Below are 19,911 nucleotides of genomic sequence, written 5' to 3'. Positions count from 1 at the left end.
TTGGCTAAAGAGCGCTTGCAGCGCAAGTATGAAAAACGAGGTGGGAGTCACTGGTAACATTTGAAAGTGTATCATTGATCTTGTGACCTTTGTTCATGGCCCAAGCTCCTTCTACATGTACATAGTTACCTGTATGTTCTAATTAGGTACATTCCTACCTAGGTACTACTAGTAGTACTGATCGGCCAATAACCGTTACTCTGTACGGTAGAGTCATAGACTCAATCAATTCCAACATTGAACATCGAAGATGTTAACATGTCTTGCAGGCAACTATGAAATACTAAGCAAGTATGCGTCAACATTGACCTTCATTAGGCATAGTTATTCGGAGGATGGTCAACCTAAGAGCAATGAAAAAGCCTACATATGTAGCACCTTGGGTATGTAGGGTTATTAGAATCGTGGTGCATGCACTGGTACATATGTACAGTACGATGTAAGTGCTAGTGTGTACAATACGGTTCAAGAAGCCAGGCATGCAGAGTACCCTGTATTGTACGGTTTCTGTGCAGTACTAGTACCTAGTAGGTAACAACGTATGTATGTAGTACTAGCAAACTTAAATACATATGTTGGCCCACTCTTTCTTATTCCTTAGCACCATTCAACACACGCGCAGAAGAATTTCAAAAAAAGGTGGCCCACTCTCCTTTCCTTGTCCCAGTTCGAGTTAACCCAACCCAACCGTGTCAATTCTCTCTCTACCTGACAACTAGGAACGTTTGAGCATTTGACCTCTTACTACTTTTCTTCCCCCCCAAAGCCTCAAGCTCCATCCCGTCACCACTACATAACCGCAATCTTTCTTCAACCAAAACTCTGGTACTTTCATTACTATTAGGGTTAATTACTGCCATTGACTTTTTTCTTATTCTATCACAGTCTTTGCCACTTATTTTCCCCCATCTATTTTTTTTCCCTCTAGGATACAAATTTCTTCGTACGTTAAAAACTCCCATTAATTCGACCTTTGGCCCCGGCAGCGCGGATCGCAGAAAAAAAAGTTTAGAACCTGGTTCGCGATACTTTTCCCCCTGCGCATCAACGTCAACTCCTTCCGATACTCTACTCATATTCATCATAATCACTCGACGATCTACCTTCGATGACCGCCTGTCCGCATTCCATGCCGTCCTCTACTTAATCTTGGCGAACTGAAGACATCAACTCACGCGTCTCAACGCGCTCTTTACCATCTCGTACCCGATTTTGTGTGCCTCGAGCTGACTTAATACTCTTACCTCTTATACAGAGCCGCCATCATGTCGACCTTTGGCGGGTTCGGCAGTGGTAGTGGCGGCTTCGGCAGCAACGCCAACAGCACCCCAGGTGGTGGGTTTGGTGGTTTCGGCGCCAACAATAACACTCCAAGCAATACCGGTAGGTTTTATCATTTTCATCTGTCAAGTCCCAACATTCCCTCACCCTGTTGCTTTTCACACACGACTAACCCGGTAAACCCCCCCGGAAGGCTTCGGCGCGAACAATAATACCGGTGGCTTCGGTACTTCCAGCAACACTGGAGGCGGCCTGTTCGGCTCTGGGAACACGTCTGGCTTCGGTGGAAACACCGGTAAGTGTCGCACTGTCGTTTAACAGTCTAGCCTCCCCTTGCGCAACTTCATACATAGTTGTGGACCGGCTTGCTAATATGCCCATCTTAGGTGCCTTCGGGTCAACGAGCAACACGGGCGGATTTGGTGCTGCAAAACCAGCCTTCGGGGGCACAACGACGAGTGGTGGCTTGTTCGGCGGCTCTACCACTACGACCTCAGGCGGTTTTGGTGGTGGCTTCGGAGCTACGAATAACGCATCGACCTCGAGCCCTTTTGGTGGTGGTGCCGGTGGTGCCAGTAGTACATCTATGTTTGGTAGCAGCAATGCTAATAAGCCGGCTTTCGGAGCATCAAACACCGGCACGACCGGTGGCGGGCTCTTTGGATCTGGGTCCACCACCAACGCCGGCACATCGGCAGGTTTTGGAAGTGCATTCGGTGCTGGATCGAGCGCCCCTGCCAGCACGGCTTTAGGGCCAGTTGGCGATCCTCCCGGTACCGCTAATATTACCAACTTCCAGCCCCTTGTCGAAAAGGAAAGCCCTACGAGCTCTGCGCAGAATTCTTTCCAGAACATTCTATTTCTAGATCCGTACAAGAAGTGGTCCTCTGAAGAGTTGAGACTTGCCGACTATGTAGCTGGTCGCCGCTTCGGTGGTACATCTGGTGCTGGAACGTTTGGCGTTGGTTCTAGTTTCGGCGGATTTGGCTCAAACAATCAGCCATCCAACGCATTTGGCGCTTCCAATACCACGACGAACACCACCGGTGGCCTATTCGGTAGCACTCCTGCAACTTCTAGTGCCTTCGGGCAGACCAACTCCAACGCAGGTGGATTCGGCACAGCAGGAGCTGCCGGTGGAGGTATGTTCGGGAACAAGCCGGCGACAACTGGTGGGTTATTCGGTACTTCCACATCAACTCAGCCAGCCCAGCCAGCTCAATCTGGCGGTCTGTTTGGTTCTGGAAACACCGGCTTCGGCAACACTGGAAACACCGGCACTGGTTTTGGAGCTACAAACACCAACGCAAATACGGGAAGCTCATTATTCGGAAGTGCCAACAATCAACAGAAGACAGGTTTCAGCTTCGGCAATACGAATAGCAGCAACACCAATGCCACGGGCGGCTTCGGAGGCAATACAGGTGGATTTGGCAGCACTAATACAGGTGGTGGCGGTGGTCTCTTCGGTGCAGCTAATAATACCAACCAAAACACCAGTGGCGGTATGTTTAGTAACGCGAATCCCCAACAGAACACTGGAGGCGTGTTTGGCGGCAGTGGTGCCGGTGCCGGCGGTTTCGGAGCTCAAAATCAGCAACAGCAAACGGGGTCTCTGTTTAGCAATGCCCAGCAAAAACCTGCGGGAGGGTTATTTGGAAATACCACCAACACTACCGGAACTGGCGGTGGTCTGTTTGGCGGCTCGACAAGTACCCCTAGCGGCTTTGGCCAAGCACCTAATAACCAGGCAGGGGGTCTTTTTGGCAGCAAACCCGCTACCGGTACTGGAATGTTTGGCAACGCCGGTACACCTCAAAACAACAATACTGGTGGCGGGGTGTTTGGAGGGCTGAACCAGAATAACCAGAATCAGCAGCAACAGCCACAACAAAATGGTGGCATGTTCGGCTCCCTTGGTCAAAACCAGCAAAAGTCTTCTTTATTTGGGAGCACCAATCAAGCCCCTAGCGGTGGTCTTTTTGGGAGCCAGAATAATCAACAACAGGGATCGTCATTCTTTGGATCTTCAACCGCGCAGCAGCAACCCCAGAATAACACGATGGGAAGCTCCTTGTTTGGAAGCTCACAAGCAAACCAGTCCAGTCCATCATTAACTGCGAGCATTAACGACCCAACTGCATATGGATCTCTGTTCGCCAACCTCGGGAGCAATGAGGTTGCCGACCCAGGTCCTCTTGCTACCCCCTCAAACAGGAAACAGTCTAGGCGGCCTTCCATCCTCCCGCTTTATAAGTTGAACCCAGCGTCAGCTTCTCGATTCGTAACACCCCAGAAGCGTGGATTCGGCTTCTCCTACAGCACTTACGGAACTCCGAATAGCCCTTCGAGCGCCTCAAGCACCCCGGGCGCCTTGTCGCAGAGCTTACTGAATGGCAGTCTGTCTCGCAGCACTGGTAGTTCACTTGCTAAGAGTGTTTCCACAAGCAATCTGCGACGTAATTTCAATATCGAAGACAGCCTCTTAGCACCCGGTGCATTTTCCGCCAGCTCAGGGCCTCGATTTTACGGGAACAATGGTGTCAAGAAACTTGTCATTAACAAGGATTTACGGAGTGACTTGTTCTCCAGTCCCAGCAAAGACAGGCCTTCTCCTGAGACACCGAATAGTTCTCGAAAGCTGACGAAGCGTGTCAGCTTTGATACGACCAACGTTGAGACAATCGAGGACGGGGAAACAGCGAACGGCTCGGTTAACTCTACACCCACTGCAGAGCAACTTGGCTACGTTCGACCCAAGGCTAGTACTAATGGAATCAACGGCTCTAAATCAAGTTCAAACCCCGAGATGGAACAAGTGAAGGGCAATGAACTGGCCGTTGTACATGAAGAGGAAATCGGCTCACCACCGCCCCGAATCTCGTCGGCTGCCCCCACGGACGGCGAAGCTGGCGACTATTGGATGTCTCCAACTAAGGAGGAGATCCAAAACATGAACCGCGTCCAGCGCCAGAAAGTATCTGACTTTACTGTCGGGCGTGAGAGCGTCGGCTACGTCAAATTCAAGGTACCAGTTGACTTGAACTCAGTCGACATTGACAACATATTCCACAATATCGTTATTCTGGAACCTCGAAGCGCAACTGTTTACCCCAATGCCGCTAAAAAGCCTCCAGTTGGTAAGGGATTAAATGTGCCTGCCGTAATCAGTCTCGAAAATTCATGGCCTCGTGCCTCGCGTAAGGGAAAGTCGATCTCGGTTACTAAGCACGTCGAGCGTCTCAAACGGATCCCAGACACCAAACTCGAGAATTACAATGCGGAAACCGGCGAGTGGACTTTCTCCGTTGAACATTTCACCACTTACGGTCTTGAAGAGTCTGATGATGAAGACGTTAAGCCTGCACCCTCCCAAGGCCCATCAACTCACACGTCAAACCAGAAAGAATCAAGGTCTCCATCGGCTGACTCGCGCGATGCTGCCTCTGACGCTAGTGGTGCTTTTGAGGGCAGACGAAGTTATGCAGTGCTTCCAGGGGCCTTTGATCACGAGGATGACTCTTACCCTAGCAACGAAGCAGAGATGGCAGAGGCTACTCAATCTCGACCGTCTTTTTTAGCTAGTCGCTCCGCGGGTTCGCCGTCCAATGCGCTTGTCCCTATGGACCAAGATGACACGGACGATGAATATGCGATGTCTGAGGCACATGAAGATGCGAGTGCTTCCCTCGGACGCCATCCCGCCGCGGAGCCAGAAGATAACTCGTTTGATGGGTCACAAGTTGATGCTGTACAGGAAACCCCTGCTGGTATTATGAGAGCACGAATGCGCGCAATCAAGGGCTCGTCAACACCAATGAAAGTTCAAGTCGCATCCGGAGATGATTGGATGGATATGCTTAGCAAGACTATCAGTCCTCAGAAACGGGATCGCGCACTTCTGAGAACTATGAATGAGGCTGACAATTACCGTTCGACAAACGAATCTCGCGGTAAATCTCCCACGAAGAAACAGATCGTGTCGGATAGTCGGGGTTTTGCAACAAGCATTGATCTGATGAATTCATTATTTGAAAAGGCCCGAACCCCTGTTGAGAATCTCCAAGCTTCAGTTCGGCCAAAGGGCGTCAAGGTCGGTTACTAGTTTTAATTCCCTCCCCAGTTTGAGAAATACCGGATACGGAGAATTTGTATTTAGCATCTTTAATGTAAAACTACATTGACTAACTTCCTATGAAATAGTGGCCATACAAGCGACTTACAAAGCATCTTGATGATAGTGAGATGGATGAAAAGGATCGGGTATGGCACGATACGATGCGGCCTACCTGGGGTCCAAACGGTACCCTTGTATTCTCTGCTACCCCAAGCAATACAGCATTCGGCAGGTCAGGTCGTCTTTCCGAGAAGAATGGGTTAATGACCGTAATGAAAGGTGGCATTGTGTCAGAGTCTCAGGATATTCGGATCGCCAAATTCACCAATGAGGTATGTATAAAAGCATAGGTTCATCTCATGGTTGCTAATACATTATTTCTTATTTTAATTTAGATGTCGGCCAGGGCTATTGATTCACATATCAAGTTAGCACAAATTCAACTTATTGATAATGTTCCAGTCGTTAGGTTAAACCCAAGGACTACCTTGAAGGATTTCTCTGCTGGGAGCGGTAGCAGAAACTCGGCCGAAGAACACGAAAGACTTGTTTGGGAACTTGCTAGCGTACTGTTCGACAACTTGAAAGTCCCTGCAGATTTGCAAAACGACCGCAATGCCTTGGAGAAGCTACGTCGAGAGAACCTATCTCGATTCTGGGAGCGCATGGTGGAGGATCAGACTAACAAGACAGCTGCGATGGCAGGCTCAAGCGAGGAAAAGGCATTGGCTGCTTTATCTGGTCATCGAGTCGCTGAAGCTTGCAAGCATCTTCTTGATGGCAAAAATTTCCGCCTGGCCACCTTAGTATCGCTCATCGGCTCTAATGATGCGGTCAAGAAGGATATACGAGAGCAGATGAAGGAATGGCAGGAGGCCAATGTTCTCTCTGAATTTTCACAGCCGATTCGCGCACTCTACGAAATGCTGAGCGGAAATGTTTGCGCCTCTGAGGGGACCAAAGGAGCACTAGAGAATCGCACCGAATCATTCCTCATTTCTAAGAGGTTTGGCCTCAACTGGCAGCAGGCTTTTGGTCTGAGGCTATGGTATGCAATCTCTACAGAAGATAGCATTGCGGATGCGGTCGAGAAGTACAAAGAAGATGTCGAGCAAGATAAAGAGCTTCCACCTACCACCTGGTTCATCGAGCACGGCATCAAGGGCATCTGGAACGATCCACATAGAAACCAGCGAGAAGACCTAATTTGGGGGTTATTACGGTTATACTCTAACCACCAGGTCGATCTCGAAGCCATACTGCGTCCCGAAAACTCGCAGCTCTCTCCCCTTGATTACCGGTTGTGCTGGCAGTTGGGCCAAGCTTTGACTTTTACTGGACGCGCCTCTTTCGGGAAAAACGCCACCGAAAAGACTGATGCTACTACTATCTCTCTTGCAGCACAGTTAACGAACGAAGGTAGTTGGCTCGAGGCAGTTTTCGTTCTTCTACACCTTACCAATCCCGACGCCCGAAGCAAAGCTATCCAAGATCATCTTTGCAGGCATGCCGGTCTGATTGGGAACGAAGACTCGAGCAGCTTCAAAAGACTCACGATAGACTTCAAAATTCCTAGACAGTGGATATGGCATGCCAAAGCCTTATTCATGCGGAGTGTTAAGAAGGATCCGAGTGCCGAGGTTCAGTGTTTGCTTCGTGCAGAGTCGTGGATTGATGCTCACCGCACTTTCATCAAAGAAGTCGCCCCAATTACCATTATTGAACGCGATTTCGACGCTCTAGCCAACCTATTACAACAGTTCGAGGGTCATCATGCTCAAGTCAGTCATTGGAACGTTGGCGGTGAAGTTTACAAGGCGTTCCTACAATTCTTGGGCTGTCAGCGACGGTCCGAGCAACCACCCCTTAATATAGTCAATGCTCTACTCGAAGGGTTACCAGCGATGTATGGCAACACTCCGCAATCCAGTGTCATTGAGTACGCTGCCTTGACGGATATGGCAGCAGCAGTGGCGAAGGTGGTAGCCAGTTTGGCTAAGGCAGGAGAGGTAAGTCATATTCTTGATCCTAGCATTACTAAAAGCACGTTGCTAAGACTTCATTAGATGGAACACGAACGCATCTTACATCTTCCCTTGACGGAAGATGTCCTATTGAGACACACACGAGATCTTGCTTGGTCGCACTATTCGGCAGTGGTGACCGGTCATTGAAATGACTGAGCAGGTCACTGAGGAAGGAATGTAGCAAAGGTGTTAAGATTAAACGCAGGGGTATTAGGCAAAGAATACTTTGACGATCGTTTTTCTATGAGAGACATGGTTCCTACGAAAAATATAGTTCCTATAGTAGATAGTTGCTCTTCATCGCTAGTTGTCTGCAGGACTTTCGTCCGAAGGGAACGGTTGGGGGATCAGAAAGAATACCAATCCATGGTCGAGAACTACGATGTACGAATCGATTAGCGTCGTATAGGCGACGATGCAGAAAGGACGGTGCAGACGGAACTTTGCATTCATGTAGCATAATAAAGTAGGTAGCATAAAATTGCTAAGACTCGGGCCCTGTTGTTCAAGATTGTGATATGTATTGTATTTAAATAGTATACCAACATACTAATCAGCCTGATGACTACCTAGGTAGGTAGTATTCATTCGATAGTCAAAGATCAGATCTCGCTTCTACGTATCTTGCCTAACGTATAGGGTCAATTTCACTGGCCGCCTCATAAATATCTTCGGTAGGTATGTATAACTCAACAATCTGTTTTTCTCGCCAAGTTATACTGTAGGTTAGTAGGTACCAAATTAGTTATATGGTACATGGAATTTAGATCTTGAAACCACCCTGCTGCTAACACAAGGAGCATGAATACAACACAGCCTGTACCTTTATATAACCCTCTCATACCGCAGGTACAACGAACCGCTCTTCGGGTGACCCGTGTACGCATCCGTCGGCTCGACGCCCTCGTCGTCGACGACGTGGCTCGTGTAGTTTGCGTAGATGGCCGCGATGATGAGTTTCATTTCTATAGATACCTGTGTTAATATGTTGTGACGGGGGTCATGGGTTGGTTAGGCGGTGGTGTGATATGTTGAGAGGTGCTGGGAAAGGGATAGTTTTGATTTTGTTTATAGGATAAGGGGGGGAGGGAGGAGGGAGGAGGGAGGAGAAGAAAAGAGGGGGGGGGATACCGTGCATGGCGAAATTCGAGCCGAGACACATCCTCCCGCCGCTCGAGAAACCCCAGAAGTGTCTGTTTACGTCTTCGTCCTTTTCTTTCAGCTGGTACCCATTACTTTCCATTTCCTCCCCTTCTTCTTCTTCTTTTCCGGTCCTGTCTCGTGAACGAGGATGAGGACGACGACGCAGCCATCGCGTGTGATCCCATTTCTCGGGGTCCGGGAACACGGTCGCGTCGCGGTGAAGGTTGTACGCTGACGCGGAGACGCGCACGCCGGGGGGGATTGGGTAGGGGCCGATTAGACAGCCTGGTGATGATGTGTTCTGCTGTTGATTCTGATGAGGGTGGTGGTGAGGCGTAACGCGCGGCTCAGGGCCCCCGGCCGGTGTGTATCGGCGCACTGTCTCCATCACCACGGCGTGCAGAACCGGTAGACGGTCTAGTTGTCGCGCATCGGGATACACTGCTACCCTGCTGCTGCTGCTGTTAGTGGTAGTGGTGGTAGGCTTCGCAGCAGCGCTCAGCAGCTCCTCGCGTAGCGTCCGCTGCAAGGAAGGCGATTGAGAGAGGTGATACGAGAGGTAGGTCAGCGCGACGCCGGTAGTCTCGTGGCCGGCGAGCACATGGTCGAAGATCTCGGAGGCGACTAGGAGGGAGAGATCGCTGTCGTTGGTAGTGGTGCTGGTGCGCGCTTCTTCCTTGGCGATGCCGGCGAGGAGCGCGCGCACAACGGCCGGGTCGTTGGCTGTGTCTACGCTCGACTTTGATTCCCTCCCAGCTTCCGCTTCCGCTTCAGCTTTGAGCTGCTGGATCGTAGCGTCGCAGTGCGCCTTGCACCAGGCCTCGAGCTCCCTATTCGCGGCATCGGCGTCGTCGCCGCCAAACAACGAAGCCGCGAGGAGCGGGACACCGAGGAAGCTGAGCAAGCGTGAGAGCCGCGGCAGCTCCTGCGCGAAGAAGCCGTGCGTGGAGCGCGTGGCGTACAGCGCGAGCCAGTGGGCGCGGTAGCCCGCGTTGCGGATGAAGTCGTCGGTGCGGCCCAGCCCGAAGCAGTACGCCGCGATGAGGTCCATGGCGGCGCCGCTGAAGAGCGAGTGCACGTCTACCCCGTGCAGGTTCTTGGAGGAAGCGATGATGGGGAGGAGGCGGGTGGTTAGGATGGCGCGGGCTTGGAGGGCGAGGGCGCGGGAGGAGGCGAGGTGCGATTTGGAGTACACGTGGGAGATCATGCGTTTTCTGGTGGAGTGGGGTTTGGATTGCTGGAAGGAGAACATGCAGGGGACGCTGATGGTGGTGGTGGTGGGTTAGTAGAGTCGTGTATAGATACCTAGGTAGGTATATACGGTGAGAGGGGAAGAGCAGGGTGGCTTACCCATAGTTGTTGAAGATGGAGTACCACTGGTGCTTGTCGAAGCCACCTTGGTAGATAGTCTTGACAGCCTCAACACTGTTCACGCTCAACTCATTAGGCCCGAGGCGCACTATGGGCCCATGAAGCTGGTGAGCTAAGTGTAGAGTGCGGTTTTCGCGACTCTTGAAGCGGGCCCACAAGATCCAGGCCGGTGAGATGGAGCAGGACCAATGCGCATTGGGGATTCTGGAGAGTGGCGAGAAGACGGCGGGATACAGGACATATTGGTATAGTAATGCCGTGATAAGTGCGAGTGCGGTTGGGAGATATAAGTCAGAGATACTTAGGTCGTCCATGATCAGGGGGGCGATGGACTTGGTGATGACGGGTTGAGTGTTTTCAGGGGTATTACCCAACAATAATGCACTTATGCAGTTCAAGTCCAGAATTCCCCTTATGACCTAGGTTAGGTGGATATGTACCAAAGTAAATGATCCAAAATGTCTACTCTGTAATTAAAATAGGTAATAGTTCATACTACATAGCTAAACATCTACGTCTTGCCATGTCTTGTCTTATCTTGTCAAACAATACTTTGTATAATTCTGTAAATCGTGAGGAGCATCTTTATCATCCAAATTCAATTCGGTACTGCTTAATGTAATATATGCAGTTAGGTATGTCTATACTAATATTACCTGCCTGTATGTAACTACCCTAGGTAGTAGATATGTATATAATAGATATATTAGCTAACATTGAAATCATTGGATGTCTTGTTCATTTACACTTTCAATCACTCCTTTAAATACTTCAACTTCTTATATAGCGAAACAACAAGACGTAACTTAACCAAATACAAATATTATATCTTCTTTGCTTCACTTTGTTATATTTAGTTACTGTAAATACTGCAGTCACCTACTTAACCATTAACCAATTTAGTATGAGCTTTTGTGTATGAACAGAATCAAACATGTAAGTTCTACAGACAACATCGAAATCATTGACAAGAATCTAAGTGAGAAGCCAGAACGAGCATAGTCTGAAATCTCACGATGTTTCGACATCCAGCCACATCTCTCTCATATATAGCACCAACCAACCTACCTAATAGGTATGAAAGCACTCTACTATTTTCACCATAGCATTCTTCTTCAATACAATACCACTTTGCGGTCTCATTATTGTCGATAAACAAGGTCGAAAAAGTAATTAGTTACACCCCTACCTCCTGGGTACCTACCTACTACCTACTACCTACTACCTACCTCCCTAGTGAATGACTCTTCCAGGCTTCATCGATACACGAGAATTGCACTTCCTTGACCCACCTTCCTCCTCCCATTCTTCCCATTCTTTTCATATTTTCCCATCTTCCTCTGTTCTTCTCTCCATCCTCCAATCTTTACCTTCATTCTCTACACCTTTCCATCACCCTACCTCTACACACACACACACATACAAACACCATCCACCTCACCTTATTCCATATTATCAAGTTACTGATTGAGACCTAGTTTCATCAATGTAACTTTACTACTTATTATTTACACGTGTTTTTTTCACCCAGTCTTCATATCTGGTTGGAACCCACCTAAGTACATCAACACCAAAGGTCAAAGAGTTGTTACGGACCACCTCTCATATACACAATACACCATTATCATTCACCTTACTACATACGAATAGATTCACTCATACGTCATAATTGACAACGCAAATATCGAAAATATCGAAAATAAGTATCAGTCTTCGTACTGGTATCAACTCACTATGGCGGACCCTCAGCCTCCAAGTTCGTCTGGTGGATTTAGTCTCACGAACATGCCCGCAGACGTTATTTATAACATACTGGAACATATCGACACTGCACAGGGCGTGGCTCGTTTGTCCAGAACCAGCAGAACGATGAATCATGTCATCGAGGAGAAGGGTTGGCGAATTTGGGTCAAGTCACGATTCACGCTGTTCAACCCTTCCGCAGTCTTGTCAAACAAGGAGTGGGCAGAACGTGCCAGAGTTTTGACTGCGCAGTCAAGAGACTGGGACCGACGAGGTGTATTGGTCAAGATTCTCACGCCACCTCCTAGTCAGCAGATCCGAGCCCCATTGCAGGCCAACAACCAAAATAATAACCAAAATCAATCAATTCCCTGCAACATCTTGGTCGATGCTTACCACCATCGCCTAGGTCAGGATGCTCAGGAACTCGTCTTCTGGGGCGCCGGGGAAGACGTCTTTGGTATGCTGCGTCACAATATTCCCAATAGCCGTCCATGGGATGAGTGGATGGGCAGCAGAGGCGCCAAGATTGGTTATAGTTCTGGAAGAGACGACATTACGGCCGTCTCCATTCTGAAGGACGTCCGGTACAACTATGGACCAACAGATGACTACCAAGTTTTAGTGGGCAGAGCCAGCGGCAAACTTCATATGATGTCTATGGCTACCCATAACTTTGGGAAACAGCTCGTAGAGTTTCGAGAACCTTCTCTTTCTGGAATCCAAAGGAATATTCAGGCTGTGGATTTCAACTACCAACTAGGTCTAATCGCGGCGGCAACGAAGGAGGGCATACTAACCTACTCCACGAAGCCCGACGAGGAACTGATCCGTCACAGCAGCGATGGTACACGAGAACCATACATTTTACCCGTAAATTCAGTCGTGTTGAAAGCTAATCCTGCTGGTTGCGGAAGATTCGATTTCATCCGCCAAGTCAAATACGTAAACGAAGATACACTGGCTGTAAGCCTTAACAGTGCTCACAACCCCATTCAATACGTGAAATACACACCGGACAGAGTTCACACTTCTTCGGCGGCCAAGATGTCTAATGACGGCTCGCGGGAGCTCAGAACTGCTCGAGCACTTCTCCCATTGAATATGAGTTCATTCGCAAGTGGAAGTGGTAAATCTCTTCTCAGCTCGTGGGACGATGGAACCGTTCAGTTGCAAGATATTCGCACGCGCTCTCGATTTGACATGGTCTTTCAAGATAATTTTGACCTCGCGACACCCATTAGCGCCCTTCTTACCCGCGGCACCGAACAGTTTTTCGGTGGCAGCGCCCAGTCCTCGGTCCTGAAAGTGTTCGACTACCGCTGGCCCAAGGGTTACTATCATACCGATGCCCTGGCTTGCGGTAATGACACGCCATACCCGGTCAGCCATCCACCAGTCATAGTGAAGGAACCATATTTCCGATCGGACAGACTCAGGTGCAAGCACGCACACGGAAAACCGTGTCGCTGGCACGCACTCTCTAAACTGGATTACCACCGACCTAATTTCAATATGTGGTTGAACCCCAAACAAAACAACCTCTCTCCCGTCTACTCTCTCGCGATGGCGTCCGATGACTCGGCCTCCGTATTCGCCGGCCTCGGGGGACGCTTGGCCGAAATTACGGTCAGACACTATTACCCTCATTATAACCCACGAGAGTCCAGCAAATTAGCCCGAAATGTTAAGCACAGTTCGCAACTTCAAATGGTCTCCGTTATAGATACAGGTCCCGGATTCCTGGTGACCGACCCCGCCCGCTCGGCGCGCATGCCCATCATTCGGCGCCAGGCTAAGCGGGCCCCCCCACTGCACCCTGACCCTGACTTTGAAGCCTGGACAAGTCGCCACCGATTCGATACCTGGCTCCAAGGGAGACGTGATTCATGATGGAGAGTGGAGAGGGGAGTAGCCCCGTAAGGAATGAGAATGTGAAAGGTTAGGACTACTGCCGACATCGAAACGGAAGAACAAATGCATATGGGATGAAGAGGGGGAGGAAGACTACATTGACGTTGGTGGCAATGATGAAGAGATTGTTGATTGAGCCGGAACTATGGTCTACAGAGGCCTTATTCCTGGTTATAAGAAGTTGAAGTTGAAGTCGCAGGATGTTCTGCTTTGGTATTTCCAATACCAGATTACTGCATACGAAATGAATAAGGGGAGGAAGATTACATTGACGATGGTGGAAAGAGAGTTTGTTAGCCGGAACTATGGTCTGTATAGGCCGTATTCTTGGTTGTTAGAAGTTGAAGTCGCAGGATGTTCTGATTTGGTGGCCTACATTGGCCCCAGGTCCTACCTGACAGAGTAATAGGGGAGGAAGATGCGATCGTCATGGGTCCAACGTTGACGATTATTTACACAGCATATCAAGCTGTTTTGCTGTACTGGAAGCCAGTGTGACTCCAGAAAGAAGGCCATGAGAAGGATACTCGTTGCTAACAGTCCTGTTCTGTTTCACTCTCGCGATGCCAAGATCGTTATGTCAATATTGCACTGCACGGCATGATGCTCGAGAGAGAGAGAAGATGGACTAACACATGTATTATTATTGTTCCTGTATCCCCTATGGGGGGGCCCTTTACTCAGTAGAGTAGAGGGTCATTGTATTGCAGGTAAGGTGTAAGCTAGCACCGAAGATTAATCAGACTGTAAACGTTGCTACCCATTAATTTCCCTGTTCCGTTGTGATCCTCTGATGCCTAGGTATCCATTAAGAAATATCGCTCTCGTAATCCATACATACCTCATTAACCATCCATCGTAGCGACTCTTATTACCGTTCGTAGCCCATCCCCTGTTTCCATCTCCATCATCACCTACCTACCTACCTACCTACTCACTAGGCAGGCATCACATAACAATCTCAACATCCAATCCCTCCCCCAACATACCCCCCACCAAGCCCTCCCGCCTCGAAATAACCACCTCAACAGGACTCACCGGCTCCAAAATATGCACCGGCAACACGCCGTCGTTCTTCTTCGGAACCTCGATCTTCTTCTCCTTCTTCTTCTTGTTGCTGCTGTCTTTGTCTTCTTTTCCACTCGGCGGCGATCGCATGTCGAACCGCAGCACGACGAGGGCGACGAAGGCCAGGATCTCGTTCATGGCGAAGTGGCGCCCGGGACAGAGCGTCTTGCCGCCGCCGAAGGCGCGGAAGGCTGCTGGGTGGTAGGCGGTGTTGTTTTTGTTGGTGGCCCCGCCACCGTCTGCTCTTCCTCCCCCGCCGCCCTCACGCGAGCGGTGCCGATTCTCGGGATCCAGCGCCGCCTCGGGATCCGCGAGAAACCGTCTCGGGTTAAATTCATCGACGTCGTCGCCCCAGATGCGTCGGTCGCCGTGGATGACGCCGCCGGCGATCTGCACGACCGCGTCTTTCTTCAGGAAGTACTGGTTCGCCAGGAGGAAATCCTCCTTGACGAGGCGTGTCGAGTAGGTGTCGGAGCCGAGGCGCAGGCACTCGCGGTAGACGGCGACGAGGACGGGGCAGTGGGATTCGTCTTTGAGGTGTGTGATGCGGAGGGTTCTTTTAGGGTTGGTTTGCTTTTTATTGGTCGTTGACTCCCCATTCCTATCCATATCCCCATCCCCATCCCCATCCCCGTTCTCGTTCCCGTTCCCGTTCCCGTTCTTATCAGCATAACCCTCACCCTCACCCTCACTCTCACTCTCCAGAACGTTCTCAACCTCCCTCCTCACAACCCCCAACAACACCGGATCCGCATACAACTGCACCAAAATCCAAAACGCCGACGTCGTCGCATTCACGATCCCCGCAAACAGAAACGAGAGCTCCTCGCGCGCCACCGCCCGCAGCGTCCACCCGTGGCGCAGCGCGATGCGCACGCGCTCCTGCACGATCCTCGACGCACCTTCCTCGTGGCGCCCAGCTTCCAAGTACTCGAAAAGCGCGGCGACCAACCTCTCGCGCCCCGCGTAGGCGCGGCGCGCGGTGATGCTCGGCGCGAGGTTGAGGAGCAACCCGCTGAGCCCGTGGTCGAAGTCCCAGAAGGCGGCCTCGAGGGACGGGTCCTGCGCGAGGGGGTTGAGGGGCCCGTAGAGGTAGGTCGCGGTTGAGGAGGCGACGAGGTGGCGGACCCAGGGGAGGAGGGATGTTGTTTGTGTAGCGGCGGCGGCGGCGGCGGCGGCAACAGCGATCTCGTCGCGCATCTCGCGCACGGCCGCCAGCGTCACTTCAGTCAGGTAGTCCCCCGGCCCGAGCCACAGGTACACCATCTCCTGGATATCCGCCAGGAAGCCGTGAGGGTCGCCTGGTCCCGGGTCTAGGTCGCGCCGGGTGATGGCCACTGTGGCGTCATCGAGGCCGAGGACGCGCGCCGTGACGTCGGGGATGAGGGGCGTGAAGGAGAGGGCGCGGGATGCGCGCTGCACGGCTGCTGCGAGGGTTGGGTCTGTGACTATGTACAGACGCGAGCCGCCTGGTACGGGAAGCGTGAAGATGGGGAGGGAGGGGTGCGTGAGGCCGAGACGCTTGATGTAGCGCCCGCCGAGCAGCGCGATGTTGAGGACGTGGCCGATGATGGGGATGCTGGGGGGGAGGACGGGGGGTTCGTGGGGGTGGATTTTGAGGGAGGAGAGGTGGGAGGTTAGGATGTAGAGGGTTAGGAGGAGGCCGAGGATGATGGTTGTGGTTGTGGTTGTTGGCATCGGGCTGCCGGTGGAAAAGAAGGGCCACCATTCTGGAGCGGTGTTGTTGAGAGCCATGGCTCTTTCTTTCTTTCTCTTATCTTTTTTCTCTATCTCTTCTTTTGAAGTTGCTGTTGTGGAACAAACTCAAGGTATATATGTGTAAAGCAGTTTTTTGTAGACTTATAACAGCTAGGTTCTTGGTATTGGTTATCTATAAACAGGTGTTAGTCTCAAGAGTCTATAAAGTTGTATGGTACGTAGTAAGGTGAATAGGGGGCAAGTAGAGCCGACCCCCTGAGATGAGCAAGCAATGATATTTGACGTCTAGCTAGGTATGCTCTTTCCTAGACTTACCACTAAATCGTTATATCATACTTTCGGTGTCCACGTCTTACATTACCTATACATATTCTATGAGTAACTTTATAGCCAGTATTGCAACTTACTACCTTCTGATATGTTCTGCTAGTAGCTGTCTTAGCAGAAACAGCGGATGTTGCACACCAAACGATACCTTTAGTTTTGTCTTTAGCAACACAACACGACCTTGGGTAAACCCGATGAGAAATTTTTACGAGGAAGATGCCACTCAATAAATACTACAGAACAGATTTCTAATCTTTCCATCATAACGTGACTTGGACAAGGATCCCCGCAACCGGATTGGTGAAGTTTGTGAAATTGCTTCCCTTTTTGAGGACGTTCTTCTTATTGACGCATATATACCTATTAGTGCATATTTATACGTTGCCCCTTATTATAGATATGTTGATAAATAATATAACCTAAGCCCTGACATACACAGACAGGCTCTCTAGGCATTCTGATAGGTACATCTTACGATATAGTGGTTGAGTATCTATATGTGAAAGGCTTTCTAAGACATATAATTAGATATAAAGTGCTAGCAAGACGATACAATACTCTGCTTACATTTCCTAGTACCTACCATAGGATGTAGTTACCATTTAGATAGATTGGATCTACGAGTAACTAACTATCTTGACCTCAAGATATCAGACATATATTCGTACATGATGTGTCAAGGTCTCAGAATTGAATGAGAATGAAGGAGAATGATTTGAGAATAATGCAATATTCAGTGAATCTGAGAAAATATATCCATGATAGTTATGAAAGTTGAAGGATTGTCACTAAAAAGTCGATGAAGAAGAATGGGATAGGGAGTTGTAGTTATACCAAGACTTTAAAATAGTGACAAGAAGATGAAGCCGGCTTATCTATTGGATGGAAATGGCTGACGTTGTCAGTGTGGCTTGCGCACCTAACATGATCGATATAACTAATGTACCCATTTTTCTTCCCTACAAGCCCCGTATACCTAGTATTAACAGGCTGCTGCGGAATATTGGTGGAAGGAACAGCTTAAAGGACCAATTAAACCATTCCATCCCAGCGTTTCAATGGTTTCAATAGTATATCCATGGATACATAGTTATATAGTTATGTATATCTAAAGTTAGGTAGGAGAAAAGATCTACCAGTTTTAAACAGATTATGTATTAAAAAAAAGAAAAAATTTAAAACTAATCCTTATAGGATAAGCCTTTTACCTATATCTTTTTATTTTATCTATAATAAATAACACTTGTTATAATATTTATTAAGGGGGATATAAGTTAGGCAAGCGGCTTATTTTTTAAAATATAATATTATGATAACATAATAAAAAAAATCCTTAAACTATATAATAAAGCTTAATATTCCTAAAGAAAATCTCGCAATTCCTAACAAAAAGAAAAAAAATAAAAAAAAGTAATAAAAGTCTTAAAAGAAAAGAAACGAAACGTTAATAAAAGAAACCTCAATAAATGAAATGATAATAAAAAAAATTATAATAAAAAAAAAAAAGAGGTAAGGATATAAACAAATAAAATTATTAATAAAGGAAAAAATAAATAAAAGAAAATTATAAAAATGTAATTATAAAGGAAATATAAGGATGTAATAAGCGTTTTTTTTTTTTCTCATATTTATTTATTTTTTTTTCTTTTTGACCTTTTTTTTTGCAATTGTGATTATAAGGGTAAGGCTAATTTATTATCTATTCGAAGATAACTTATTTAAGGGGAGAAATATTTAAAGCGATTTTTATAATATATTATCTTTCTAATAATAGATTTGTTTAAATTATGGAGTTAGTGTGAGGATTATTTAATTTATGTTTTTACGATAAAAGGTCTCGTCCATTTTTTCCAAAGTTTTAAGGTTTTGCTTTTTTAACAAATTATTACTAGGTTATCCTTTTTTATTTAAGGCGTGCGAAAAGTATATATATAATTACGTGTTAGCCGTTTTTCCTTCTTTAATTAAAGGATCGTTTCCCGATAATGTTAAAACCTTATTAAATAATTTATTATTAAGTTATTAAATTAATCCTTAACCGGGAAGAGCTTTATCTTATCGCTTCGTAAATAACGTATTAATGAGCTTAGGTTTTCCGAGGGGTATTTTTGTTCGAATGTTTTAATTAGTAAATTCTCGTAAAAAATCTCGTATAATAAAAATTTAATACTTTTTATGTGTTAATAGTTTATATTTACCATTATTCCTATTAATTAAGACACTTAATTTATAAACTTCACCGATATTTTAATTAATAACGGATTAATAATTTTTTTTAATATAGTTTAGAAGATTTTATTAAACATTTTAACAAGGCTTACGTTAGCATGTAAACTTAAAGATTTATAAATTATCGCAATTTTTATTAACTTTACTTTAGCTATTATCTCCGCCGATATAAACGTAAATTTAAGGTTAAGGTAAAAAACTAAAGGTTTTATCCTTATGTTTACAACTTATAAGTTAAATCCTTTTAACATATCTATTAATATGGCCCCTTTAATCGAAATAACCCAATTATATTAACTAAAATAACATATAATAACTAGAATATATCGTATTTTATATAATATTATTAAAAACAGCTTAATAAAATCGGTAGTTAAAACTTATAAAGATGCGTATATAATAATAAATTACGAGGGTATTAAAAATTAAGATAGCTTATAATACGCATAAAAAAGGCAGCTTTTAATATAATTGGTTATATTTTAAGTTATATAAAACTAATATATAAATTAATTTAACTATTTTAACGTAATTGCTTTAAAAAAGTGCCCGCTTATATTATAAGTTATTTAAAGTATTTTAATTATTTTTCCTTGATAAAAGTATTTTTACTAATAACCCTTGTATTTATGCCATAATTTACCGTTTTAAAGTTTATAATATTTTATTTTATTCCGCAAAAAACGTAATCTCACACGATTTAACGGGTTAATAATCCCCTTCGTGAACACCTAATATATATCCGTATACTAATTATTTTAAGCGTATTTAAAAGGTATTTTAAACTTCGTTAATTATAAAATTAATATTAAACCCCTTAACGACTTTAATAACGCCTTATACTTATTTTTATTATCACTTCACCTTTATCGTTAGCGGATAGTAGATTTGGATTTACCGCTTTTTATTAGTTTAATAAATTGCGAAATAACATCCGTTGGGTTTTGCCTATATAAGTTAAAAATATCGTTT

General features: G+C 46.9%; 4 protein-coding genes across 4 annotated transcripts; 2 read left to right on the top strand and 2 right to left on the bottom strand.

The window, feature by feature from the left end:
* Positions 1 to 613: 613 nt before the first annotated feature.
* GGS25DRAFT_488314 (nuclear protein 96-domain-containing protein) lies at positions 614 to 7,921 on the top strand. The gene is made up of 6 exons (XM_049260800.1): positions 614 to 1,383; positions 1,475 to 1,576; positions 1,668 to 5,374; positions 5,485 to 5,730; positions 5,794 to 7,407; positions 7,465 to 7,921. The coding sequence occupies exons 1-6, from the start codon at positions 1,266 to 1,268 to the stop codon at positions 7,570 to 7,572; spliced, it is 5,895 nt and encodes a 1,964-aa protein (XP_049118269.1). The 5' UTR covers positions 614 to 1,265; the 3' UTR covers positions 7,573 to 7,921.
* Positions 7,922 to 7,952: 31 nt separating this feature from the next.
* On the bottom strand, positions 7,953 to 10,509 carry GGS25DRAFT_488312 (cytochrome P450). Its single transcript, XM_049260799.1, has 3 exons — positions 9,919 to 10,509; positions 8,557 to 9,830; positions 7,953 to 8,390 (listed from the first exon to the last, which is right to left on the bottom strand). Exons 1-3 carry the CDS (start codon positions 10,251 to 10,253, stop codon positions 8,251 to 8,253), a joined length of 1,749 nt encoding a protein of 582 aa, XP_049118268.1. The 5' UTR covers positions 10,254 to 10,509; the 3' UTR covers positions 7,953 to 8,250.
* Positions 10,510 to 11,541: 1,032 nt separating this feature from the next.
* On the top strand, positions 11,542 to 14,059 carry GGS25DRAFT_255741 (uncharacterized protein). Its single transcript, XM_049257228.1, has one exon. It carries the CDS (start codon positions 11,674 to 11,676, stop codon positions 13,573 to 13,575), a length of 1,902 nt encoding a protein of 633 aa, XP_049118267.1. The 5' UTR covers positions 11,542 to 11,673; the 3' UTR covers positions 13,576 to 14,059.
* On the bottom strand, positions 14,060 to 16,999 carry GGS25DRAFT_255793 (cytochrome P450). The gene is made up of 3 exons (XM_049257229.1): positions 16,859 to 16,999; positions 16,699 to 16,809; positions 14,060 to 16,555 (listed from the first exon to the last, which is right to left on the bottom strand). Exon 3 carries the CDS (start codon positions 16,417 to 16,419, stop codon positions 14,545 to 14,547), a length of 1,875 nt encoding a protein of 624 aa, XP_049118266.1. The 5' UTR covers positions 16,420 to 16,555; positions 16,699 to 16,809; positions 16,859 to 16,999; the 3' UTR covers positions 14,060 to 14,544.
* Between the last annotated feature and the right edge of the window lie 2,912 nt (positions 17,000 to 19,911).

Source organism: Hypoxylon fragiforme (assembly GCF_022984875.1).
Source record: "Hypoxylon fragiforme strain CBS 206.31 chromosome Unknown GGS25scaffold_4, whole genome shotgun sequence".
NCBI classification, from domain to species: domain Eukaryota; kingdom Fungi; phylum Ascomycota; class Sordariomycetes; order Xylariales; family Hypoxylaceae; genus Hypoxylon; species Hypoxylon fragiforme.
This window is presented reverse-complemented; position numbering and strand designations above follow the sequence as displayed.